Source organism: Ochotona princeps, chromosome X, assembly GCF_030435755.1.
Source record: "Ochotona princeps isolate mOchPri1 chromosome X, mOchPri1.hap1, whole genome shotgun sequence".
Taxonomy (NCBI): domain Eukaryota; kingdom Metazoa; phylum Chordata; class Mammalia; order Lagomorpha; family Ochotonidae; genus Ochotona; species Ochotona princeps.
The window spans coordinates 84,258,913-84,286,881 of NC_080865.1; the positions used below are offsets into that span (position 1 = coordinate 84,258,913).

At 39.1% G+C, this 27,969-nt stretch overlaps 1 protein-coding gene across 6 annotated transcripts in view; it reads left to right on the plus strand.

Moving 5' to 3' along the window:
• Positions 1 to 400: 400 nt before the first annotated feature.
• XIAP (X-linked inhibitor of apoptosis) overlaps positions 401 to 27,969 on the plus strand; it is a 37,164-nt gene continuing 9,595 nt past the window's right edge. For 2 of the 6 annotated variants that reach the window (XM_058659104.1, XM_058659100.1), the window contains exons 1-6: positions 525 to 877; positions 13,252 to 14,160; positions 15,316 to 15,415; positions 17,222 to 17,300; positions 17,890 to 17,932; positions 26,586 to 26,786. In XM_058659104.1, coding sequence (XP_058515087.1) covers positions 13,284 to 14,160; positions 15,316 to 15,415; positions 17,222 to 17,300; positions 17,890 to 17,932; positions 26,586 to 26,786 — 1,300 coding nt within the window. In that variant the 5' untranslated portion in view covers positions 525 to 877; positions 13,252 to 13,283. Of the gene's footprint in view, positions 503 to 524; positions 892 to 3,233; positions 3,270 to 13,251; positions 14,161 to 15,315; positions 15,416 to 17,221; positions 17,301 to 17,889; positions 17,933 to 26,585; positions 26,787 to 27,969 lie in introns of those variants that run through there. The other 4 variants (XM_058659105.1, XM_058659101.1, XM_058659102.1 and 1 more) reach the window with 4 other exon arrangements.

The window sequence follows — 27,969 nt, forward strand, 5'->3', positions numbered from 1 at the left end:
GATAGTTTTTTCCCCACCGCCTCGGTTTATTAGCCATGTTAATTAGCTAAGTTCTCTTGGGATAAGTCCTCTTCTTTGGGCCTCAGTTTCCTCTTTACAAACAACACGTCATGCGCCTAGTACAGTGCCTGGACTACAGGAAACACGCAACACGTTGCTCCATTCAGCCTCCTCTTTTTCAGTCCTTTTACCTCTGTGACGCTACTCTTCACCCTCGTAGCTCAGCAGGTTAAAAGCAACAACAACAAAAAAAAAAAAAAAAAAAACGTGGGAAAAATACCGGAGGCACCAGGAAGAAACGCTTTAGCTAGGGGCGGGAACAAGGCCATGCGCACTGCGCACGCGCGCCCGCCGGCGTCGGTCCCGGGCGCTCGCCGGGGCGGGGGTGGGGGTGGGGAAGGCTTCGTGTTTTCTGGCTGCCCCCTTCCGGCTCCGGGAAGTGGCGGGACCTTGGCGACGCCCCGAGCGGGCGCGGCGCTAATAAGGGAAGCCCGGCCGAGGGGTAAGTTGGAAAATGGCGGAGGGGGAAAAGAAGGAGGAGCTTTGTAGGGCGGGAGAGTGACCTCCCGGTGGCGGGGGCGGGAAGGAGCTTTGCCGGGGTCCAGTGCTGGGCCTGGCCCGGGACACGGACGAGCTGTGCCCGGTGTCTCCTTGAGACCTGACGCGGACGGGTTTGCCGGCTCCGGGGGATGGGGTCGGCTGCTGGAGGCGGGTAAGGGAGACGAAGAGACTTCCGTTTCCTTGTCCCAGGCAGGGGCCCGGCCGCAGAGCGGAGTTGGCATTTCCAGCTTGGGGCTCGGGCCGTCCCAGCTCCGGGACCCTCCCCTCCGGACCAGGCCGTTCGCCGCTGGTGGTCGGAGCGGGCTCTCCTGGCGCGGTGGGTACAGCTCGGTGAGCTTTCCTTTCCTCCTCCCCACCCCCCTTCCCCTCCTTGCTCCCTCTTCCCCTCCCCTTCCCCTCCCCTCGGGCCTGGCACTGCTCTGGAGGGCGGCCAGGCCGCGCCCGCCCTGCGGGGGTGGCCCCGCTGGGACTCCTGGCCCAAGCTCTTGACACCCTCAGCAAGCAGTGGGTGGGTAGGTGGCTTTAGGCCTGAGGAGCTGTTTGTTGTTTGACATTAAGGTAAATCGAGTCAAATAACTTTTTCTTTCTTTATGTGATCCGAGGGGAACCCCCCCCCCCCCTTTGATGCCCAGGGCATGCAGGTACAGAGCAGGGTGGAGTGAGGCTGGAGAGGGCGTGTGGAATCTAGCATGGGCCAAAGAGCTTCCGGAACAGGAAATTACCTGCTAATTCTTTCCAACCTTTGCTGTGTTACTCAACTATTCTGCGAGAAACCAAATGTCCATTTGGCTTTCAGTTTCAGTATTTTAACAGTCTAATACACCTAGGTTGTTTTCTTCGGGGATTGGGGTGGGGATGGGGTTGGGGTTCTTGTGAAAGTGAGCAACAGCCCTTTCTACCTTCAAAGAAGGGAAAACATCAGTTAAGCTCTGTAAAAACCTATCAGCTTTTAATTATCTACTACTTTGCCTTCAAATGTAATTGTCGCTCTGTTCTGTCACAACTGTGCCTTGATAGTTAATGACTCAGAGATGTACTCTTGTAAAGCTGGAGGCCCCTATAGAGTTTCCTCTCCCCCCCTTTTTTTTCCTGTAGTATCATTTGTTGCTGCTAGTTTAAGAAAACATTATTGCAGACGGCCATCTTAGAATGAAAAGATTTAAAGTTAGAAGAGATTTTAGCCCAACCGTGTTACTTCACAAAGCAGGAACCAAACCTCAGGAAGAGGTTAGGTTTGCCCAGGGCTCCTCGACTAGTTACATTAGAACCCCGCTTCTCTGGCTTCTTGCCTGTCACTCTGTGAAGTTTCCCCACTAGCCTCCAAATGCGAAAATGAAATGAATGCACTTTAGCGCACATCTCTGAAGAGCAGGTGGCTTCACGCCAGTGGCTGTGTGCTACCACTTTCGATGTATTTCACATGCTTACCAAACTCAAGCTTGGGGTTTTCCCCCCTCCTCCCACCCACACACTTGCATCATTCAAGAAGTGGCACCAGTTTAGGTTAAAAAGATTCAGAAACATGTGCCTATATACATAGGTACTTTTTATTAGCTAATTTCTGGAAGGATACACGAGAAAAATAGTGCCAGTGGTTACTGCCAGAAAAGCAAGCTTTGGAGATTTTGGACTTCCCATATGGCCTGATGTACTATTTGATTAGCAACATAAGCTCATATTGATTTTGTCATTAAAAAGTTTTAAAGTTCACACATGTCAAATATATGCCACTGATGTGTGCATGTATTTGTGTTCACACATGTATCTATAAATCAGGTTTGCAAGCATAGAATTCAGTGTGGCTCCTGGCAGCTCCATTGACAAAGCACAGTTACTGGATAATCATGTTCATCTTATGGTTTACTACTGTGCCCTCTTAGAAGATGGTAACATTGTTACAAGTCCTGATAAATTTTTAGGAAATGTGCTAAGCTTCTTGATTGTGGAATAATGTAACCAGTTACAACACATTCAGAATATCAAATTTGATACAGTGGAAATGTCTGAATTACAGAAACTTTGTGTCTAAGAACACTTTAAGATGGAGAAACCCCAGTGATTACTTTAACCATCTTAATTTTTTGCAAATAGATGGAGTAAGACTAAACGAAGAAAGCTAGGATTGGCCAACATTCATGTCACTGTTAGCAGAGCCTAGACCTGTGTCTGAGGGTCAGTGTCCTGGATAGCACAACTGAAATGTTGTTACTTTATCTAAAAATTCCGTTATTCCAGTGAGATTAACAAAATAATGTTGACTGAAGCTTATGACCATTTCAATTGATGAGGATTATTATATAATTTAATCACACTTTTAGCCACATATTGTATATGTATAGTATATGTACCACACATTGTATAATGTAGTACATAATTTGTATACTTATTTAAATGATTTAGTAACATGAGTGTTCTTATATTTCACTTTAAAACATTTTTTTGGTGACTCCCAAGTTTACATAGTATAAGTTCTTAGATACCCCAAATGTAAAATAATAAGTTTTTACCAATTTTGTTTGGGTCGATGTTTAAAATCAGTAAGTAGTACTGGCAGGGGAAAAAGAACTGTGGGTTATAAAACCAACAGTTATTGAGCACCTATGTGATAGATATACGGTGGGGTAAGATTCCAAAGATGCATATGGCGACATATATGTTTTTGTTCTTTTCAGGCTAGGAGATTATCATGAGGCAGCAGTTCTCAAGGTGTTAGTCTGTCATGTAATCTGGTAAACGTATTATAAAATGAAGTCTGTGAGCACTTTCAAGGTCATGTGAGTAGGTTTGAGGAAACAAAAGCAGTAGTGGTGAAATTAAAAGAAATTCGTATTGCCTGTAACACCCTTTGGTGTTGTACAGATTATGTGGTACAGTTGGAAAGTCCTGTGTTGGATACCCTGGTGCCAGTTCCTGTCTGTTCCATCCACTTGTGGGGTTATGACTCTTAGTGTTCAGTAGTTCCTTTTTCACAACTAACTTGATACATTTATTCTTTTGAAAACAATAGATATTTGAATATTTTGAATTATAAAGGGGGTGTTTACTGTAATTTGTGACAGAATAGAATGAAGTAGGATCATATTTTGTAGTGAGCACTTCCTATTCCATGAGCAGTTTTTCCAAATACAGTTGTTTATCCTGCATAGTATGTGCTCCAGTTTCTTGATCTGTTAATCACACAAGTAGGTTTAGATACAAGGAAATTCATTCTAACCTTTTTCACAATTGTTAACTTTCTAAATGTCCAATAGAAGTGTACAACTGTGTTATGAATATTACGTTTTTAAGACTGTTCATGCAAACTAGTATATTTGTAGAACATCTCTGGAAGAATATACAAAAACTTGTTTCTAGGAAGGATACTAGAGGTTTGAGGCAGAGGGATGGAGTGGATGCAAATTTTGTACCTCTTAAATTGGCCATCCATTTAAAATAATGGTCTAGTTCCGGGGGAAAAGAGCTGCTTGTGATACATTAGTAACATGGAGGAAAATCAAGTTGGAAATTAGTGTATACAATAAATTTGCTTATAAAATAATATACATTTGTACACAGAATACGTTCTCTCTTTTTAAAAAGATTTATTTGAAAGGCACAATTTAAAAAAGAGGTTTTCCATCTACTTGTTCCCTACTGAAGTGGCTGCAACAGGCAGAACTGAGCCAATCTGGAACTGGGAGTCAGGAGCCCAAGCACTTGAGCCATCTTCTGCTGCTTTCCCAGTCATACCTGCAGAGAGCTGGATCAAAAGTGGAGCGGCCAGGACTGGGACTGGTGCCCACATAGGATGTCCATACCATAGATGGGGGACTTGCTCACTGTGCCATGGTGCCGGACCCACAAGAAAGATACTTGAATGGTATAGACTCTAGCGTTTAAAGCATTGGTGGCGGAATTCTTCCCCCTCTTTAAAAAGGCCAACAAGTGTGTGTTTGGATTAGTATCGTCTTAATATTATTTTCTTTTGTCCAATGTACTTTTAGCAAAGATTTTGACCTGGTCCCCTTACAAGCATAAATAATACTTATGTAATGATTGTACCATTTTGACAATTGATTCTTTTGGATTAAAAGATTACCGTTTAATAATCGGTGTAAACTGTCTCCAATTCTGAACAATTTTCAGTAAAGTAGAATAGGGTATAAGAGTGAATGATTTGTATTTTTGACCCTGAAGCCTGTATATCCTTTATGCAAAATATTTTTGAGGGTAGCACTATTCCAGAACTTGTTGAAAAGAGGACAGAATACAGAACTCTTTGCATTCGGAGGAGACGATGGAATTAATTATGGTAGATTAATTGGCAAAGATTAAGGGAGGGGTGAAATTTGTGCAGATTTAAATATTACTGTTACTTTCTAAATTAGCGTGGAACATGTAATTAATGTTCCCTTTGTTGATTCGCAGTATGTACTTTCACATGCTTGCAATAATGGGTTTAATGATTAAACTTATATTGTATGAAAAAATATTAACGACTTTGTTATTAACTGAACTTGGGAACTATGAGCTCAGTTACTTGAATAGCTCTGATGTTTAACCTTAGCAAGAAAGCTTTTGTTTTTGTTTTATACATGAGTATTTATTACTTTTTAATTTTATTACATATCATATATAATATATGTGGTATGCAATGTGATTTTTTTTCTAAAAAATATTTTTATTTAAAGGGAAATTTATAAAGAGAAGGTAAGACAGAGATAGATCTGTTCACAGGTTCACTCTCCAGATGGCTGCAATAGTCATAGCTGAGCTGATCCAAAGTTATGAGTCTGTTCTGGGTCTCTTATGCGGGAGCAGGGTCCCAAGGCTTTGGGCCATCCTTTGCTGCTTTCCGAGGCCACAGGCAGGGAGCTGGAAGGGAAAATGGAACAGCCAGGTCATTGATGGGAACCTATGGGGATGTCAGCATTTGCAGGTGAAGGATTAGCCTGTTGAGCCACCACACTGGCCCAGTGTGTGATGTTTTAATAACATTGATATACTCAACTATTAATCTATCCATCATCTCACATAATTACCTTTTTTGTGATAAGAGTAAAACAAATAACTTTTAACTACATTTCAGAAATGTTTTTGGCCATTTACCTTAAAAGGAAATATTCATTTTAAAAAGTTTATTTAGAATAAAAGAACAATTTAATTAGAAGCTCCATTTTTATATAAATATGTTCTAGCATAAAAGCTGAACTTAAAATTATATGCCCTTGGTATTCAGGCGATATCATTTAAAAGAGTCAACTTTTTATACTATAAATTATTTTCATAGATAGGTTTTCTTTCTGTCTCTCCTATGACTCTGCCTTTCCAAAAAATTTTTTAAAAAGTTTAAATGTTTCCTAGATACAGCAACAAAGTACACTTTGTAAATCAAAATGCTGGGTTTTTTTTTAAATGCTGTTTTTAAACCAGGAAGTACCTCTAATACTTTAAGATAATTAAAACAGGGATTGACCTCCACCGGGGTCAGGGAGAATGTTTTATACAACCAGAGTCTCCAGCCCAGATCTGTGGTAGGGAAAAAGAGAGGCTAATAGAAACACTCGGAGCATTTCTACAAGTAATGAGCAAATGGAGAATCTCCAAGTAGTGTAAAATTACAGTGCTTTTTTGATTAGCACATAGGAAATTTTTATTATTTTAGTAGGAAAATTCTATGAATACTATAATATTCTAGAAGTAACATTTTAGTATATGGTTTTATGTTGTTTGCAGGCTGTATGTGTAATAGTTATTTTGGTCATATTTCATAGGAGCAAAAGCATTTTAACAGTTTTTCGTATTCGTGGTGGTCTCAGAGTCCGGGGCAGGTGCTTGGTGGTAAATCTGGTAACAACAGTAGCCTAGTAGAGGTGGTTCAGCATTAGCCTTATTGCCTAACTTTTGTTAAGTATTCCTGGTTGTCATGCATTGCTGTAGGCATTGGAAATGCATTGTAATAAGACAGCCTCTGTCAAAAAGGACCTTTGGACTAACAAAGGCACACAGAACATATATACACACATAGAAATGTGCAGAAATTACTAAAATCTTGTGTTTGTACAATTTGAGCCATCAGAAAATTATATAGAGGATAGAGTGGAGGTACAAAGAGTAGCTACTCTGCTAGGATTTTGAGGGGAAGAACCAGCAAAGATGACATGAGGTTTTTATTTATTTATTTACTTTGAGTTTTAAGCAAGTACCTGTAGTGATTTAATATGTTTTGATTAGCATGGTAATAATGGAATAGAAACTACTTATATTGCTTACGTGACTCCTCTCATGGTTTTCGCGTCATTAGATCAGCTTTCTAGGGCTGCAGTAGTGAAGACAAACTGCAGAGCTTAAAACAATAGAACTACAGGTCCAAGATCAAGGGATAGGCAAGTCAATATGCAGTCATTGCCCAACTTCCCTCCTTCAGCCCCAGATGAGCACTAATCTACTTCCTGTCTTTATTTATTTTAAAAATATTTCAAGCTTAGAATATTATTGTTCTCCTGACTGTTCTAGGTCATTGGCTCAGAGGTTTAAGTGCTCTCAAACTGGCCAAATTTGCAAGTCTTCTGACATGCTCTCAGAAAACTTTCGAACAATGGCTTTATAATGTCATAATTGTTCTATCTAGTAAGAGTTTTTGATCTGAAACATGTGTTTCAAATTCTGTATTTGTGCCACTTGCTAAGTCTACTAAATTCTGTGCAATAAAACCATTCTGATCCAGACTTAAAACTGAGTTGATTCTATTTGTATTAATAATTCCAGGGGGTTTTGGTAGTAGAAACAGCTTCAGCAACCCACTGTGGCACACTGTTACCTTCAGTCATGACGGCATCTTCATCATTGTCTCCATCTTTTGTCTCAAAGTTTAATTAGTCTGTTCTGGGTAACCAAGAATGTTAGCAGTAGATTGGCTGGATTCCAGAAGTCAGATTGTCCCAGCAACATTGTTCTCCTGGTTTGCAGGCCTCAGTGTTAGAATGAGGTTGCGGTTTTCTTTTCTTTTCTTTTTTCTTTAAAAGATTTGTTTATTTTTTTTATTGGAAAGTCAGATTTACAGAGAGAAGGAGAGACAGAAAGATCTTGCACTCCCCAAGTGGCTACAATGGCCAGAGCTGAGTTGATCCAAAGCCAGGAGCTTCTTCCAGGTCTCCCACATGGGTGCAGGGTCCCAAGGGTTTGGACCATCCTCTGTTGCTTTCCCAGGCCACAGTCACTGAACTGAAAGGGAAATGGAACACCTGGGACAGGAACTGGCACCCATATAGGATCCTGGCACATGTGAGGCGAGGATTTAGCCACTAGGCTACTGCACTGGACCTGAGGTTGCAGTTTTCATAGTTGCTACTTGATCAGGATGCTTCCCTGAAACTTGTATACAGTTCATTTCTAAAACTTCGTAATCAAAAGTTCTGTAACTCTGCAGGTAGGTAGTCTTGTGCTATGAACCAGCCCTCCCAGAACAAGCCAGGTTATAGAGATCCTTGGTACTTTGTCTAAGCTTTATGACATTTCCCTTGGGTTGCAACTATTCCAGATGCAAGTCCTAGGGAATGTTTAATGCTGTCTGTAGAGGTGAACCTACAGTGAGTAGGAGTCTGGGGAGTACAACCACATCTGTGGTAGTAAGACAGAGCCAGAGTCATGGAGTGTATCAATATCTGTATATTAGCCCTTGTTGGAAAAAAGCAATATTTGAGAGTGAGAGAGAATCAGAGTGAGAGACAGTGATCTATCATCCTCTGATTCACTCCGCAGTTGGCTGCCTTGGTCTAAGCTGGGCCACTTCAAAGCATGGAGCCAGCAGCAGCTTCTAGATCTTCCATGTGTGTGCGGGCACCCAAGCACTTGAACCATCCTCTGCTGCTTCCCCTGGCACATAAGCAGGGAGCTGGACTAGAAGTGAAGCAGCCAGGACTTGAACTGGAGCCAGTATTGGATACTGGCATTGCAGGCAGCAGCTTTACTGGTTACTCCATAGAGTTGGACCTGGAGGTCACAGTGTGTTAATATTTGACAGAACACAACATGACAGTTAAACATCTTTGGTTTGCAATCTTATACCAAAGGTACTGTTTGTTTCTTCTTTTGCATAAAATTTTTAAATGGTGGGCTATTAAAATAGCCTTCTGATAATTATCATGATTTATAGATTATAAATCTCCCTGGGTGTCTGCAATGTTGATATACAGCAATCCATAGAACCCTTTAAATTTTGAGTTTTGTTCTTTCTGGCTGATGAAATTTTTCATTAGACCTGCTTTTCACCTACAGGACAGCCTGGTAGCTCCATGTCTAGTACTACCCATCACACTGATTGGGAGCTGTCCCTCAAGTGTGTGTGAATGTATATACTATGTGTGTGGGGGGGGATGTTCGCACGTATGTACTGCCAGATTGTAAGCCACATGCAACCATAAAGGCAGCTTAGGTCTGGGAGCTGAGCTCAATTGTGGCACTCCTCCAGAGCTGCAGGTATCCAGAGCCCTAAGTCACAATGCAGCTCCCTGCTTTTGAGTCTTGGTGACAGGAAGAGGGAAAGACTGGGCAGTGTTTACCAGTTTGCTGTCTGCTGGTGCTCTGTGTGACCTATGACCCAAGCAAGTGGTATCTGCCCGATTTTGGGTGACAATATTATTAAATCTATTTGGGAGAAAAGCACCACTTGTAATCTTAACATATTTTTCCAGTTAACTATTACCTTTCATGTAATTCCATGTGCTTTTGAGCAGTGGCAGTTTAGTGTACATCCTTGCTTTGTATCTTCTCCCGCATTCAAATAATCCCTTTTCTACACATTTGAAAATCTCAATAGGGGGCAAGTTGCATCCTCTATTGGAGTATTTTAGTCCTGCTTCTGATCTAGCTTCCAGCTAATGCACCTGAAAGGCAGTAGAAGATGGTCACTCCAGAGCTTGGACCTCTTGCCACTCTTGTGGGTGATTAGCTTGGTCCAGTCCTAGCTATTGTAGCCAATTAGAGGAGAGAACCAGTGTCTGGAAGATCTCTCTCTCTTTTTTTTTTTTTTGTTCAGATTTTCAAGTAAAGAAATCTTTCAAAAAGGAACTTTGATAGTAAATTGCTGAAAGAAATAGAAACTTTTGCATAGTATGCAGATATCAGAGCTCTGGATTTAGGTGTTTTTGCCCCTGCCCCAATTTCCACATCCCTGCTATGTTATCTGTCAGTTTTCTCTCTGTGGCTCTCTACAATATTGATTAGGGTAACTGTGCATATGTGCATGTATATATTAACTCTTCATATCAGCATCTGAAAATCTTTCAAATTCCTCATAGAAACATGCGCCATTGTTTGCTAGCAGTTTTTGTGCCATTGTTGGTTTCTGTAGTGCTGTTTCTTATTCCTACCCGACTAGTTCCCTCATCCCACGTCTGTCTTTGATGTCTTTCTCCCTGCTTTCGCATCTCTGCTTAACCAGTAGAAAGCCTGAATATGCTTTCATAGAGAAGCCCTGTATGATCTCAGAATACTTGATTGTGCTCAGACCTTTCTACATCTGAAGCCTTTTTTATCACTCTTCCCCAGTATCCCTCCCTCGCTTTCATCTGTGTTCACAATTCCTATTCTTCATATATATTTTCCGTAGTATCATTATCCCTACTTTCATTTCCTCTGTATCCCAGTTTTTTCTACCCTTAACATCCCTTCTGGTGCCTCCCTCTAACACTAGGGTTTCTATCATTTGTCAGTTATCTTTCTCCCTTTTACTCTTAGTCTTTTTTTTTAACAGTTAGTTTTGATCATAATTGTTTTCTTTCCCTTTTCCAAAAACTCACATTCTGATAATGTATGTGTAGTGTTCAGTTAAACACTTTTGAATAAAATCTGCTTTTCAAAACAGTGAAATATAAACCATCAGATAAAGTTCTTGAACGCTTCAAATAGTTGCTCATGCTTGTGTTGGATGATGGATTCTTCTAATGGTATTATCTGCAATGGAGTGACTACTAACACATCACAGAATGCCCATCATTGTGGAGTGAGAATAAATATGATTTTATACTCCTTGTTTTGATTGACCTGAGAAATAAATCCTGTCACCTTTGAGATGATAATTTTGTGTTGAGCATTAATTATCTTACATAATTATAGATTTGGAACGGTTAATCTAGCTCCTTCTTTCAGGTAGGAGAAACTCAGTCTACAGGACAACTTTTGTATGGCTATAGATTTTTGTGAAGTTCATCCTTCTATAGAGCTAAGATGTGGTTATAATGCAATCATTTATCCTAATTCTGCCCCCAGGCACACAGAATTTGGGTCCCCCCCCCCCTTGTAATACATGACAGTGGTAAAGCTAACAAGGTATCTTGTCTACCATTCCCCTCACATTTTTCTTCCATTCAGGACAGCCTCACTCCTTCTAACTATTCCTCAAATGCTATAGTTCTCATCATCTTGTTTGCTAAGGACATTAAACTGTTACTGTCCCTTCTCAAATGTGTTTGTAACTGGAAATAATATTCACTAGGTAGCTGAATTGAAGGTGGATATTGTACATCTGGACTTTAATGCAGCCTGAAGTTGCTCAAATTTTTTACAAGCATGAAGAATTTGTGATTAACTAAAACCTTTACGTTTTAAAGTTTGCTTTGACATGCTTTCTTTCTAGACTCAGTCTCCATCTTCCTTTAGTTGTGCAACTGATTTTTAGAAGCCAGAATGTACGACTTTACACTTATCTCTATTAAAAACTTATCTAACCAGCCTTTGTGTCTTTGAAGCTTGATTTTTGTCATGCACCTTATTATGCTGGCTGAACAAGGAGTGTTAAAACTAACATTATTGTTTTCAGAAATCTGGAAGGCGTAATTGCATAAGTCATGAAGATTGTATTCCAAAGGTTATTATAGAACTCAGCTTTTAAGGTGTATGTGAATTAGTACCATTGTGGATTGACAAGGCTAGGAAAGACTGAAGTCCATTACCAGCTTGGAAGAGAGAAATCTTGTGTTAAAAGTCATATTCTTTTTTAATTATTTATTTATCTATTTTATTACAAAGATATACAGAGAGGAGGAGAGACAGAGAGGAAGATCTTCCACCCGATGTTTCACTCCCCAAGTGACCGCAACGGCCGGTGTTGTGCCTATCCAAAGCCAGGAACCAGGAACCTCCTCTGGGTCTCCCATGCGGGTGCAGGGTCCCAATGCATTGGGCCATCCTCTGCTGCTTTCCCAGGCCACAAGCAGGGAGCTGGATGGGAAGTGGAGCAGCCGGGATTAGAACCAGCGCCCATATGGGATCCTGGCACGTTCAAGGCGAGGACTTTAGCCACTAGGCCACGCCGCCGGGCCCTGAAAGTCGTATTCTAAGACATATTGTGGCAACACAGTGTAAAAAAGACTTAGATAACTTGTCCCAAAAAATTGATGTACATATGAATTATAGTTGTTAATATTCTTTTAATTTGCATTTGGCCCTTATAGATTGATCACAATTATCAGATAATTCTGTAGAAGGTTCTGGCAAACCAGGCTTTCCCTCTAGCTAAAGTGACAATATATTGTTTTACCTGGAGCAGCTCTGATTTGTGCAGGATTAGCAGCATTGTTTTTGCTAAGTTATTTGTAAGCTCTAATGAGATTCTGTCCCATTTGAACAGACTGTTTTTTGACCAAGGAAAATTGATAGCAAAACACTCTGTAAATAAGATGTGCAGATGTTTGGTATTTTTTTTTCCTAAATCACACACCATATACTCAAACATGGGGTCTTAAAAAAGATAATGGAAAAAATGTGTGTTCTGAAATACTATATATATATATATATATATATATATATATATATATATATAGTGCACTAAATAAATATATATATATTGCACTAAAGAAAACTTACCCATTTAAATTATTTGCCTGATTATTGGAAAGGCAGAGAAAGAAAGAAGGCTGAGGGGTCCTCCCAAATGAGGGACAGAGAGCCAGCTACTTGAGGTGTGACCTGCAGCCTTCCAGGGTCTGCACTAGTGGGCAGCTTAGAACCAGGAGTTGGAACTGGGGCACAAAGCTGGGCATTCCAGTGTAGGATGTGGCATCCCAACTGGTGGCTTTACCTCCTAAGCCAAATAACCACACTAACTTATTTTCAATTCCTCTTTTTCCATGAACTTTTTGAAGTGCTCTAGAATAAGTTTTTACCAAAAAAAATGTGTCCTTTGTTTAATTTGAAAGTCAGAAAAATTGGATGCCCTTTCAGAAAGTGTAAAAACCAGTAATATCATTTTTTTTGCTAAGCAAAGGCATATAGAAATTAATAGATGAACATTCTGGGCTTTTAAAAACTGACCTCTGATAGCTTGAAAATGTCATTGTGACAGTTGTGCATAGACTTTAATAATGCATATTTTATATTTTCATGTCTTTCCTAATTAATTAAATTATCTAGCTAATAATATAATTGACATCATGTAGTTTATATCTGTAGAAAATAAGCTCTTTAGTTCTGTTCTGCCTACTTTCCTCAAAATAGCACTTTCCTCAAAAAGAGAAAACAAATGCCAGCTTTTACTTTGGTAACTTGAATTATATGGTGATATAATGCTGTAGTATTTAGAATTAGAGTGTTTCTTAGAGTTTGATTAATTATTCTGATGTCATCAGTGGGTAATTTGTTAGTTTCTGATATCAAAAGTGTATTGCTTGTGTTTCACATTTTGGATTTCCTAATGTAATGTTCTCTTTTTAGAAAAGGTGGACAAGTCCTATTTTCAAGAGAAGATGACTTTTAACAATTTTGAAGGATCTAAAACTTGTGTACCTGCAGACATCAATAAAGACGAAGAATTTGTAGAAGAGTTTAATAGATTAAAAACTTTTACTAATTTTCCAAGTAGTAGTCCTGTTTCAGCGTCAACTCTGGCCCGAGCAGGTTTTCTTTATACTGGTGAAGGAGACACTGTGCAATGCTTTAGTTGTCATGCAGCAGTAGATAGATGGCAATATGGAGACTCAGCAATTGGAAGACACAGAAAAGTATCTCCAAATTGCAGATTTATCAACGGCTTTTATTTTGAAAGTAGTGCGGCACAACCTACAAATCCTGGTGTCCAAAATGGTCAATACAAAGTTGAAAACTACCTGGGAAGCAGAAATCATTTTGCTCTAGACAGATCTTCTGAGACGCACGCAGAGTATCTTTTGCGAACAGGACAGGTTGTAGATAAATCAGACACCATATACCCAAGGAACCCTGCCATGTGTAGTGAAGAAGCTAGATTAAAGTCATTTCAGAACTGGCCAGATTATGCCCACTTAACCCCAAGAGAATTAGCTAGTGCTGGGCTCTACTACACGGGTATTGATGATCAAGTGCAGTGCTTTTGTTGTGGTGGAAAACTGAAAAATTGGGAGCCTTGTGATCGTGCCTGGTCGGAACATAGGCGACACTTTCCTAATTGCTTCTTTGTTTTGGGCCGAAATATTAATAGTCGAAGTGAATCTGATGCTGTGAGTTCTGATAGGAATTTTTCAAATTCAACAAATCTTCCAAGAATTCCAGCCATGGCAGATTATGAAGCACGGATCATATCTTTTGGGACGTGGATATACTCAGTTAACAAGGAGCAGCTTGCAAGAGCTGGATTTTTTGCTTTAGGTAAACTTTATTATAAACCCAATAAATAATTTTCCTAGTATCCCAGGGCTTCTTAAAAGGAATATATGAAAATAGTTGCCTGATACATGTATAGTTCATATAGTACCATTTTTGCTTAAAAATCGACAATTACATAGATTGTTCAACTACTCTAAATATAAATTGCTTTGTGAAAAAAAAAAAAAAAAAGGAATATATGCCTGTTGTTCCCTGAATGATGGATATTTAGTTGTAAGCCGGTATTACTATTTAAATCAGTATTATTCAGTAAACTCATATGGAGTCTGTTGTTGTACTAATGAATATGTAAAAAAGGCCACTATATTATTATAAGTCTTGTTTACTTTGTAATTGTCTTTACAAGAGGGATGACTGATGTGCAGAAGACACTAGAAATCCTTGTGGGTCTGAACTGCCAATTTATTGAGCACCTACTACATACATGTGCTCTTTCTCTCCCTGTATATACATATTACATGCATTTTCCCCCGAGCCTCACAGCAATAGTATAAAAAGAATCAACACTAGAGACTTTTGTTTGGCCTATGTTATAATTGACAGTCTCTACCTTCACATAGTGTTTATAATTGGAAGCTGCTCTGTATCATGCCTTATTGTTTTAAATGAGTGATTTTCAGGTCGACTGCTGTAGAGAAGTATTGGGAAGGGCCATTAGTGTGATGGTTTTCAGGGATAGTTTTTAAAAATCATCATTTTATATCTGACCCATTTGTTTAATGATTGAATTGTGCCCCAAAACAAAGTATCAGTTATTTCAGGATATTTTATTTATGTAGTGTCATAGACAAAATGTGTCATAATTTCTTTGTGTCTAATTTCATTAATGCTTAGAACATAACTTATTTTGAAGTTTCACAATTTGATAAAGTAGGTATAATACTGATGGCCCAAACGATACACATTAAAAAGAAAGTAGCAATTAAGTTTTGAACATAAAAATTGGCAACTTTATGTTTGTGTTCTGTAAAATACCCCAGATTGAATCTATTACTAAGATGTGAGTTTGAGTGCTTTCCTTTAAGTGGTAATTTTTTTTCGTGTACTAGAGATGTGATCAATTTGCAGGTATTGAGATGGGTATTTTGAATGAAGTTCTCATTGCACAAATATGTTTTTCCTTGTGTGTTTTCTTAGGTGAAGGTGATAAAGTAAAGTGTTTTCACTGTGGAGGAGGGCTAACTGATTGGAAGCCCAATGAAGACCCTTGGGAACAGCATGCTAAGTGGTATCCAGGGTAAGATCTTTAGTTGTTGATTCAGTAACAGGCAAGATGGGCATATGAGGTGGGCAGACTTGAGTTACTTTCACTTCAACTACTTGTTTTTATTTTAGCTCAAAATTTGAGCCAAGTGTATAAAAATGGGGTCACCTACTTTTCATAGGGCAAAAAAATTCACCTACCCCAGGTGACTAAATCATTCGTTCCTTAGGTATCATATTTATGACATTCAGATTATTCTAGTTCTAAGCAACATATTAGGAAATGCACATTTTTTTCTTGGAAGTAGGCTGTTATCCTCTGTGTAAGAGCCTGTGTTGCTAGGAAGATTCCTTAAGAGACTGTCATCCCTAGGATCTCATTGATTTCAAGATAAAGTTGTTTCCCCCCCCCCCTTTTTTTTCTTTTAAGATTTATTTTTGTTTCAAAGGCAGCGTTACAGAGAAGGACTTGAGCTGTCCTTCACTGCTTTCCCAGGCCAGGTGCAGGGAGATGGATCAGAAGTGGAGTAGTTGAGACTTGAATTGGCACCTATATAGGATGCTAGCACTACAAGCAGAGACTTTAACCTACTACACTACAGTGCCAGCCCCTAAAGTTGTTCTGATTGTAAGATTTCTGATGTAAGGACCTATTTGGGAATGGCTCCTAGTTTATTGACAGCAATTTTAGTTACAACATAAATAATCATGCTTCTGAAGTCAGTGACATCTTAGGGTGAAAACATAGCCTAATTGTCTCATCTCATCACTTTGTACACAAGTGAGGTGAATTTCTGATCTACAGACAGTACAACTTCAGAGTGGTCATTTGAAAAGAAAGCCTAGCCTTGGAATGTTGAAAAACATAAATGTTTTTAAATGCACATTTGGATAATCCTCTAAAGCCTATTTAAGGGGCAGGTGTCTGGGGAAGTGGTCAAGTTGCTATTTGGGAAACTCACATTCCCATTTTGCAGTGCTTAGTTCAAGTTCCAACTACTTCGTTTCTGATCCAGCTCTCTCTTCAAGTGTACCCTGGGAAGGCGGGTGATGGCTTAAGTACTTGTGTTCCTGCCAGTGATGTTGGGAGGCTGAGATGTAGTTCCATTTTATTTCAGATAAAATGAAAATAAATGAATTTAAGATTCAATATAATTTGTAGATATAATTCCAAGAATATGATATTCTCTTCTTCCCTCCCTCTCCCTTTTTCTTTTTCATAAACTTAAGATTAGCTACAACTGTTTTTAAAAGTGCTAGCTTAGTAACTTATTTCAAAGTTGAAACTTATTAGGGTTTATTTTTTTACTCAACTAGCATAACTAATATAGAAAAGGAGCTTTTTCCCCCTTGAAATGAGAGTTGATATAAAATTGGATAACATTTAATTTGATGATGCCTTAGAATAGTGAAAACCAGGTTGGTGTGGTGGCTCAATAGGCTAATCCTCTGCCTGTAAGCGGCAGCATCCCATATAGGTGCTGGTTCAGTTCTCAGATGCTCCTCTTCCAATCCAGCTACCCACTGTTGGCCTAGGAGGGCAGTGGTGGGTGGTCCAGCTCCTTGTGTCCCTTCATCCACCTGGAAGACCCAGAAGAATTTCCTGGAGTCAGAGCTGCTCGGCTCCAGCCATTGCAGCCATTTAGGGAGTGAGCCAGTAGATGGGTTGATCACTCTTTCTGTGTGTGTGTCTCCTCTCTGTGCATCTGCCTTTCAAATTAAAAATAAATAAATGAATCTTTAGAAATAGTGAAAATCAAGTTAATGGAATGAATATGATGGGTATTTTATCTTTATGTAGACTTTACTGATTTATCGGCTACCTTGTTTCATTCTTTAGGTGTAAATATTTGTTAGAAGAGAAAGGACAAGAATATGTAAACAATATTCATTTAACTCATTCACTTGAGGAGTCTCTGGTAAGTCTGGTATAATACATATTTCTAGATATATCACTTATTTTATAATTATTCCTTCATGTAAAATTCATAGTATAATATTGTAAATTAATGTTGTCATTGGGATTTAAGAACGAGAATTTGTGCTTTTCTTCTTAATCTAAAGCCTGTTTGTGAAATTAGATCTTTATATAATGAGGTCTATGCTCATAAGTAGTTTTCACCTTTTTTTCAGACAGTATTTTAAATCCCCAAAATCTAAAGTTGGTAGGAGGAACTGGGGTGGCCAAGGGATCAACAAGTATGTGAAAAGAACCCTGAGCTACATGGGGAGATCTGGGCTCCCCTGGGGAGCTACCATGGCTATATTGCCTCATAAAGTTAGTTAAGTTCATGGGCTTCAACTTCTTGTTTATAAGGTGAAAAGGGGTTGGGTTAGGTGGTCTTTGAACATCTTTGTAGTTCCATCATCAGGCTATGCCTCTTATAAATATTCATATTTTGAATTAGAATAAAACCAATTTATTTCAACTTACGATTACATTTTCAGATTGAAGCAGTTGCCTTCTACCAAAAAAATTCTAACTGAGAATTCATGTTTCTATTTTAGGCAACAACTGCAGAAAATACACCATCACTATCTAAAAGAATTGGTAAATATACGTATTAAAATAAATGCACTTTTTATGTCACTACCAATTTATTTTTCCTTTTTCTTTTTTGTATAGTTATTTATGGGGTGTAAAAATAAGCATATTCTTTCAGTGACCATAGCATATGTATTGAGATTGCTATGAATCTAAGAATTTATTGAAGTGTTTTTATATTTAAGTCATCTTTCTGTGTTATGAACATTAATGTGCTGGCAGGCATTGTAGCACAGCAGATAAGTTGCCACTTCAGATGCTTACATTGCATTTTAGAGTGCTGTATGAGTGCCAGTTACTCTGTGCTTCTCATCCAGTGGATGGAAGATCTCTCCTTTGTCTCTCTCCCTTTCTCTACTGTTTGTCTTTCAAATAAATAAGTAAAATCTTAGGAAGAAAGAATGATAATATGGCCATTGCATGGTCTTTCCATATATAGGAGGTTCCAGCTATAAGCTGTCCCATCACTATTTCACTTAAAAATTACAAGAGAAAGGGTAAGTATTTTTGTCCCTGGAGCTTAAGTGAGCGAAGATCATAAGCCAGTGTTCCTTTCATCCCCCTGCCTGTTGCTCCCTCTTACACAATGTATTTATTTGTTTCCCAGCTGAAGGGTAAATCATAAGAATAAGTCAGAGTCTCCAGGAGCTACAAAACAATTTTGACCATGCTGCTTTAGTGAATACTTCCCATCTCATACCTAAGGAGGCTGGCTCAAGAGAAATTTTTGAATTTAAAGCAGAACCTTTTAAAATAGAAAATGGCACCAATTTCCACATTGCAATTCAAGCCATCTACCAAGTCATTCTCACCTCAGAGGTTTCTAACATTGCACAAGTAACCTAGTTCATTCCACCACAGGAACCTAGCACCCCTGCTCTGGGTACCAGTATTCATGCAATCAGTTTGGCAATTTGGGGGTTAGCCGTGATTTTACCTGTACTTGAACTAGAAATTGTATTATAACTAAAATTAAATGTTATACATACTTGGTAAATATTAATTTAGAATTTGTAATATCTAGTATATAACTGTAATATCAAAAGGATATGCAAAGGTTTTAAATTTCCTAATTATTTGAGTTAATCAATGTTAACTGGGCTGCTAAATATCAATAAAAAAGAGTATGTCAATTTCCATCTTAAACAATCCATTAATTAATTTTTAATAAGTCAGGAAGATGCATATTTGCAATTGCAAATTTTTAAGAAACATTTTAGAGGGTACTACAAATTCATCTAGTAAATTGACAGAATCAAAACCTAAATCATTTGAAAGTATTTATGTATACTCAGTTGCAAATAATTTCATGATATAATTACTTATATTCAGTTCTTTATTATAAATGAATATATCATGTCTACACAAACTAATCAAAAAAGATTACAAAAAATTATTCAATGAAAAATGGTCTAAAGTAATAAAAAGATAAAATTCACTGTTATTCAGTAAAAGTGACATATCAAAGATTCAGCCATACAGATGAAATGACTAGCAAGAACATCTTTCTGGATGAATCTTGGAATATCACAATTAAGCCCTGTATCTATTATCAGAGTTTCACTGGATCCCAAAATACTGCCAACAGATTTCTTTAGGGAATGTGGCGTAGTACATGATATGCAGTGGACAGCATATACATAATTGTTTAGAAATATGTTTTATTCGCTGAGTAAATCATAATTCAATCCATTAAAATTTATTCAGATGAATATATGCACATGTTATTGGGAGAAGTTGATGTAATAAAAGCTGCTTGCCAACACTGATCTGGAACAACATGTGAATTCCAGAAAATTAATTATATCTAATAAAATGTATCTAATAAAAAGTAAATTTAAAAATAAATAAATAAATAAATAAAATAAACCAGTGTTCTGCTTACATGCTGTCACCAGGAACAACCTTAAGCCACCTGCTTCTTTATCCCATGCCATCTTTTTGCCTTCCCTAGCTGCTGCTTCACAGAGGGGTGAGGTTGTATTTGCTTAACTCCTACATATTAAAAGAGGTGAAAATGTTTTGTTTCTATTTCAGAAGCAGAGAGACAAAACTCCCATTTGCAGCTTCACTCTTCTAGTCTGTTTAACAACCAGGCCCAGAGCCAGGAGCTTGGAAATCAACCCATATCTCCCCTATGGCTGACAAGTACCCAACTACCTGATCCACCTCCTGATACCTCCCAGTCTGCCTTAATAGGAGGCCAGAATCTGTAGCTGGAGTCAGGACTCTAACCAACGCACTTGGATATGGGGCATGGACATCTTAACTACTAGGCTAAAAATCTACCCCTAGGTAGAGGTTTTATGACAAAGATTGTCTACTCATCATGGACATTTTTAAAACCAGAAAGCAGTCAGAAAAGGATATTATGGCAAACTGTTTTTCTCACAATGAAGAACCTGAGACTCAGAAAGATTTGCAAGTTAGTCAAAAACAAAGATTCTGTAACACTAAATTTTTTTTTTTTATATTTAATGATGCTTGACTAATATGACTTGTTCTGGTTTACAGTTAATGTTATTAAGTTCAGGTAAAATTCACATAAATCTCACCTTTATACAGTGTATAATTCAGTTCTATTTAGTAAAAAAAAAAATGAGATTGTGCAATCGTCACTTTTTTAATTGTATAACATTGCCATTACTCGAAAATAACCCCATAATCTACACAATAGCAGTCTTTCTCCATACCACCCCTGCCTCTAGACCCAGGCAACTACTGAAGTATTATGTCTAATGATTTGCCTATTCTGGATGCTTAAATAGAATCGGGCTTCAGGATTTATCTATGGAGTAGCATATATGTTCCATTGTATGATAATACTGCATTTTGTTTATCCATTTGTTGGTTGATTACCATTTGACTTGCTTCCACTTTTTTAATATTAAGAATGTCACTTCTATGATTATTGGCAGTTTTTGTGTAGACATGTTCTTAATTGTCTTAGGTGCTTATATCTAAGAATGGAGTTACTGGGTTACGCATTAACTCTGTGTTTAACCTTGTGTGAACTGCCACACAATTTTCCAGCAGTACTAAAGCCTTTGACATTTACAGCACTAGTTTATGAGGATTCCAATTTCTCAATGTCCTTGCCAAAACTTATCTATCTTTTAAAAACTGTTTAGGTATCAGCATTGTGGCATGGCGGGTGAAGCTACTACTCACGACACCAGTGCTAGCATTTTACATGGGTGCTGGTTCTTGTTCTGGCTACTCCACTTCCAATCCAGCTCCCTGCTTATGGATTGGGAAAGCAGCAGCAGATGGGCAAAGTCCTTGAGCTCCTGTACCCATGTGGAAGACCATGGCGAAGTTCTTGACTCCAGGCGTTAGCCTGGTACAGCCTTGGCCACTACAGCCATTTGGAGAGAGAACCAGTGGATGGAAGATCTCTCTATCTGTGTGTGTCTGTCTGTCTGTCTGCCTTCCTTCCTCTCTGTTACTTTGCCTTTCTTTTTTTTTGTATTTTTTTTTTTTGTTATTTTGATTCTTGCTTTGCCTTTCAAATAAATAAATCTTTAAAAAATTTTTTTAAATAAAAAAAGCAATGTTTGAAAATTTGTCATAGAGAACTTCTGTCCACTGGTTAGTCCTGAATATTTGTAGCAGCTAAGGCTCAGCCAGGCCAAACCTGAAAACAGGGAACTCAGTCCAGGTTTCCAAATTGAAAGGGTCTTAACAACTTGAGCCAACTGCTGCTTCCCAGGGTTTCTGTTAACAAACAAATAAGGAGCAGAACTAGGGCTTGAGAACTCAGGTATTTTAGTATGGACTGTGGGCATCCCAGCTAGCATCTTAACCTGCCAAGTGAAATGCCATCCTTACTTTCTGTTACAACTATCCTAGTGGGTATGACATGATATCTAATTTTGGTTTTGTTTTATGTTTTCTTAATGGCTAATGCTGAACATCTTTACATGTGCTTACTAACAACTTGTAAATCTTTAGAGAAATATGTATTTATTTCCTTTGATCATTTTATAGTTAGGTTGTCTTTATTGAACTGCAAGAGTTCTTTAATTTCCCTTGTCAGAGATATGATTTGCAAATATTTTCTTCCAATCTCTGGTTTGTCTTTTTACTTTTTTTTTAAGATTTGTTTATTTGAAAGGCAGAATTAGAGAGGGAGAGACATACAGACAAGGCTTCTGCCTGCTGGCTCACTCTCAAATAGCTGCATCAGCCAAGACTGGGCCAGGCCAAAGCCAGGAAGCAGGAACTTCATCCAGATCATCCATGTGGGTAGCAAGGTCCCAAGTACTTGCCCCATCTGCTGCTGCTTTTCCAGACTCATTAGCACTGTGTAAGTGGAACAGCCTGGACGCGAATGTGCGCTCATCTGTCATGGAGTGCTAGAGGTGATGACTTAACCCACTGCACTATGACATCGGGCCACAGGTGTTGTTTTTTCTGTCCAATGTTATTTATTCCTTTTTTGCTCATGCATTTGGCGTTATATTTAAGAAACCATTGCCTAATCCCAGGTCACAAATATTTATACCTATATTTTCTTCTAAGAGCAGTTCCCTTTAGATCTTTGATCATTTTTAGTTAACCTTTATTTTTCCAGATCACGGGGTGAGAGGGATCAATTTCATTCTTTTTTATGTAGATATCCAGTTGTCCTAGCCTTGTGTTTTTAGGAATTTCCATTTGAGATACCTGTGGGAAATCCAACTAGAAAAATAATACAATATTTCTGAAAGATTTATTCATTTTTATTGGAAAAGAAGATTTGCAGAAAGAAGGACAGTTCTTCCATGTGCTGGTTTACTTTCCAGATGGTTGCAATGGCTGGAAGCAAACCAGTACAAAGCCAGGAGCCAGAAGCCCCCTCAGGGTCTCCCACACCGGTGCAGGACCTTAAAGCCTTGTGCCATCCTCTGCTGTATCAGTCCGCAACCAGGGAGCTGGGTGTTTTAGAAGTGGATGAGCCAGTATATGAACCCCTGCCCATAAGGTATTCTGCTGCTTGCAAGGGATGGATTACCCATTTGAGCTATCATACCTGCCCCAATAATAAAATCTTGAATTCATATAAATGAGAAGTAAAATGGTGATGGTGAGGGAAGTGCCTGGAGAAATTATTTGAAAAGAAAAAAGAAAGGATCCATAAGGGAATGGAGGGGAGCCACTAATATCTAGTCAGGTGACTGGAAGTAAAGGAACCAGCAAAACAAGCTTGCAAAAACGTCAAGTGAGAGGGAGAAGCAGGGATATCTCATGTTTGTAGTACCAAGGTTTGGTGCCCAATTCTGGCTCTTGACTTTAGCTTCCTTTTACTGCAACCCTGGGAGTCTGCAGTGGGCTCTCCAGTAACTGGCTTCTTGCTACCCACAGGAGAGACTTGGTTTCAGTTCCTGGCTGTCAGCTTTGGCCTCAGCTGTGGCCATTGCAGGCAGTTAGAGAATGAAATAGCAGTTGGGAACTTTTCCTGTGCCTCTGAAATAAATAAAATTTAACAGCTGCTTAGACTGAATTCAGTCCACATTTTTTTCTCTGTATTGGTTAATAGTACCATAGTTCATAGGGTTGTCCAGTAATTTGAGTTATTCTAGATTCTTTACTGTCCTTATTCCTTCCAAATTTAAGTAATCGCCAAGTCTGATAGATTCCACCTTCTTAATATTCTCTGAAATCCACCCTCTCCTCACTGATTCTGCTGTAGTTCAGCCCTTATTTGCAATCTGGACCGTTGTAATAGTGTCCTGATAGATTTTTTTTGTCTCTTCGTTATGTGACCTCCCAACTGAGTTTTCTTTATCAAACACAAATCTTAAGTTGCTTTATTACCTTTATTAAAAAATCTTTCCTGCCTTGCATGTTATGTTTGTTACAGTCAAATCACTGCATCTCTCCCTTTCCAGCCTCCTTTTTTTAGTGTTACAATTTATTTGAAAGTCAGAGTTAAAGAGAACGATAGAGACAGAGATCTTCTATTCACTGGGTTACTGTCTAAATGGCAGCAACAACCAAGGCTGAGCCATACCAAAGCCAGGAGCTAAGAGCTTCGTCTCGATCTCACAAATGGGTACAGGGGCCCAAGCACTTGGGCCATCTTCCACTGCTTTAGTGCATGTGTTAGTGTGGAGTTGGATCAGAAGTGGAGCACTCTGGAGTAATTGAATTGGCACTGATATGGGATGCTGACATTGCAGAGAGCAGCTGAACCCATTGTGTCACAGTGTCAGCCCCATCCAACCTCCTTTTTATGCAGAGAAAAAGAATCTTCCATCTACTGATTCATTTACCCATATACCCACAGAAACCTGTGCTGGGTCACACTGCAACCAGGAACCTTCTTATTCTGTCTCACCTGGGCAGCATGTGTGTTAGCAGGAATCTGTAATCAAAAGTGGAACCAGCTCTCAGGCCCAGGCAATCTCCTTTGGGCCGTTGTTTAATCAACTACTTAACTTCCGTGCCATGCACATGTCCCAAAGCCTCCTGTCTTACATTCATTTGAAAGGCAGAGGAGGAGAAAGAGAAATTGTCACCCACTGCTTCACTCTCCAAGTGCATACTAACAGCCTGGACTGGTTCAGGCTGAAGCCATGAACTGGGAATGACATTCTGCCGCTCTACATATTTGGGAGGAACCCAAGTGTTTGGGCCATCATTGGTTGCCTCCCAGGTACTTTAACATAGAGCTGGATTGAAAGCAAAGCCAGGACTCAATTCCAGGAATTCCAGTATGAGATGTCAGCATCCCCAAGCAGCAGCTTAACTTGCAATGCCACTCTACCCACCCTAGTCTCCTCTTTCAGAAAACATATCAGGGTATATTATACATAAAATGAAATATTTAAATTTTTTTTTTTTTTTTTTTTTTTTAGTTTCATTCCTTCAAGGTTGGCAAAACCTTTCCAAGGTCTATTGATAAAGTTCACCTTAGTGCATCCATAGTCCCAGACACTTTCTGCAAAGCTTGACAGGAGAGTTTTCCTTTTTTTTTTTTTAAAGATTTTATTATTATTGGAAAGCCGGATATACAGAGAGGAGGAGAGACAGAGAGGAAGATCTTCCATCCGATGATTCACTCCCCAAGTGAGCCGCAACGGGCCGGTGCACACCGATCCGAAGCCAGGAACCAGGAACCTCTTCCAGGTCTCCCATGCGGGTGCAGGGTCCCAATGCACTGGGCCGTCCTCAACTGCTTTCCCAGGCCACAAGCAGGGAGCTGGATGGGAAGTGGAGCTGCCGGGATTAGAACCGGCGCCCATATGGGATCCCGGTGCGTTCAAGGCGAGGACTTTAGCCGCTAGGCCACGCCGCCGGGCCCTGAAATATTTAATTTTAAATAATTGTTTATTTGAAAGATAGAGTGACAGAGGGGGAGAGACAAAGATCTTTCATCTGCTACTCACGCCTCAAGTACCCATGACTGCTGCAGCTAGTCAGACCAAAGCTAATACCCAGGAACTCCGTCTGAGTTTCCGACACAGTTGGCAGGAACCTAAGCACTTACACCAGTGTGCACCAACTTGCTGCCTCCCAGGCACATTAACAGGGAGCAGGAATACGAGTGGTGGCAGGATCCCATCACAAGCTACCTCCAGTATGGGATTTGGGAATCCCAAAGCAGCAACTTAACCTAGTGTGTTGCAATGTCTGCCTCTAGTAAAGTAGTTAAAGTGTGCTGATGTTAGTTTTTCAACTCAGTGAATTTTAACATAAATGTACACCTCACGCTATAACCATTCCTCAGGTCAAGATTTAGAGAATTTAATACATATCCCCAAGTCTACCTTTTGGTAAGATAGGCTCATTTCATATATTACCATAGATTGTGAATTTCTTACACGTGGAATCAGTCCCGCAGTATGTATTCTTTCTCTAGTTCATCATTATGATGACATTTTGCTCATCATAGTTATGAGACTCACTCATGTTGTCCGTGACAGTAGTTTATTTTTGCTGTGTGGTATTTGACTATACCACATTTTTTGTATCCACTCACTTGATGGTGGACATATGAGGTGTTTACAGTTTGGGGCTGTTGTAAATAACACTGCTATGAATATTCTTGTGCATGTCTTTGGTGGAGATATGCACTCATTTTCAATACTCAAGAGTGGAGTTGGTGAGTCAGATTCACCATCCTATAGTTCTTTGGGCATAATAAAAATGAGTTCCTATTTATTTTCTTGCCTTATCTGGTCCAATCCCCACAGCTACAGAAACTAAGTCTAAGAGCTAGGAAACTAATACGATCAGGGTCATTGGAATTTATGTTTTTTTTTTTCCAAAATAATTTCTAGGAACTGGCTAACAGTATCGCCTCTTAAAGTACCCTAGTTGTTAATGAGTGTAGCTGATTTGGAAACAAGTTCAGATTTTCAAGCAGCCTAACCCTTTTCTTACCTATTTTATCTTACATTGCAGTTTTATAACAGTCTTTAAACTATGCTTAAACTGTCTTTAAACTGAAACTGTGTTATTGTATTTTTAACTAATTGTAACATTTTGATTGTAAGAGTCTCATTCATGACTGACTTTTTTTTTTATTCTCAAAACAGCTTTGGTTTGCTGGCTTGTTTTTGTGTTTTTGCTTGCTAGTTAATATTTTTTCTTTGTAACTGTATTCTGTTCTCAAGTTGTGTTGATGAAACAGATTGTATATATTCTTTTTCCTCAACAATTTTCATTTCAGATGATACCATCTTCCAAAGTCCTATGGTACAAGAAGCTATACGAATGGGATTCAGTTCCAGGGACATTAAGAAAATAATGGAAGAAAAAGTTCAGATGTGTGGGAGCAATTATAAATCACTTGAGATTCTGGTTGCAGATCTGGTGAATGCTCAGAAAAACAGTACACAAGATGAATCAAGTCAAACTTCATTGCAGAAAGGTATGCATGGCTGTTTTTAAGAAGCAAGAAAAATCCTGACAGCACTTTTTTATGGATAGTATCATATAACTTTCTGGGACAGTCATTCTCCTCCTTTATTACAAAATAGTACAAACATACACAAAAGTGAGAAGAGTAGAATAAGCTCTCACATTCCCATCAACCACATCCAGTAGTTTTTACCACTTGTAATCCTATTTTTTATCTTCCTCCCAGCTTTTTTTTGCCTTAGCATTTCAAAGTAAATATCAGAGATCCTATGTATCATTGCGTGTACATACTTCCATATTTATCTGGTAGGCAAGGACTTTATTTTTGTAAGATTCTAAAATTTATTTGAAAGACAGAGTGACAGAGCAACAGAGTGATATCCTGCATCTGCTGTTTCACTCCCTGAATGGCTGCAACAGCGGGGCTAGGCCAGGCAGAAAGAAGAGCCAGGAATTGCATCTGGCTCTACCATGTGGGTAGCAGGGTACCAAAGACTTTGACTATCTTCCACTGATTTCTCAGGCACATTAGCAGGGACATAGACAGGAAGTGGAGCAACTGGGATGCCAATTGGCGCTCATAAGGGATGCCGGTATCACAGCCAGTGCGCCAGCCCACTGTGCCACAGTGATGGCCCTGACATAAAAAATGTTTTAAATTTTTACTGTATTTATTCAACAGGCAAAGAGATATACAGAACACTCATTTGGTGGTTTACTTCTCAAATGCTCATAATAGCTGGGGCTGGGCCAGACCAAAGAAAGGATTCAGGAATATAATCCTGGTCTCCCATGTTTGTGGCTAGAACCAAATCACTTGAGCCTTTATCATCTGCTTCCCTTTGTTGCACAATTACCTGGAAGCTGGAATTAGGAGTGGAGCCAGGATTCAAACCCAGGCACTCCAATATGTGCTGCAGGCATCCCTGCCAGTGTCCTAACCACTGTGCCAAATGCCATACTCAAGCCCTTCCTCCTTTTTTAAGGAATTAATTAGATTTTCCAGGTCATAGCGGTTACATCATGATTACTGCAACACAGTTCTCACGTTACTGTGATACTTACACAAAGGAATCAGAGTCATAGAGTTCTGAGAATATAATACTTTCCTCCCTCTCTTTCTGTTTTAGTTTTTGAGATAACATTTTTAATTTACGTTATAGTAAGAGGCTTAATGCTCTGCTAGATAAAGA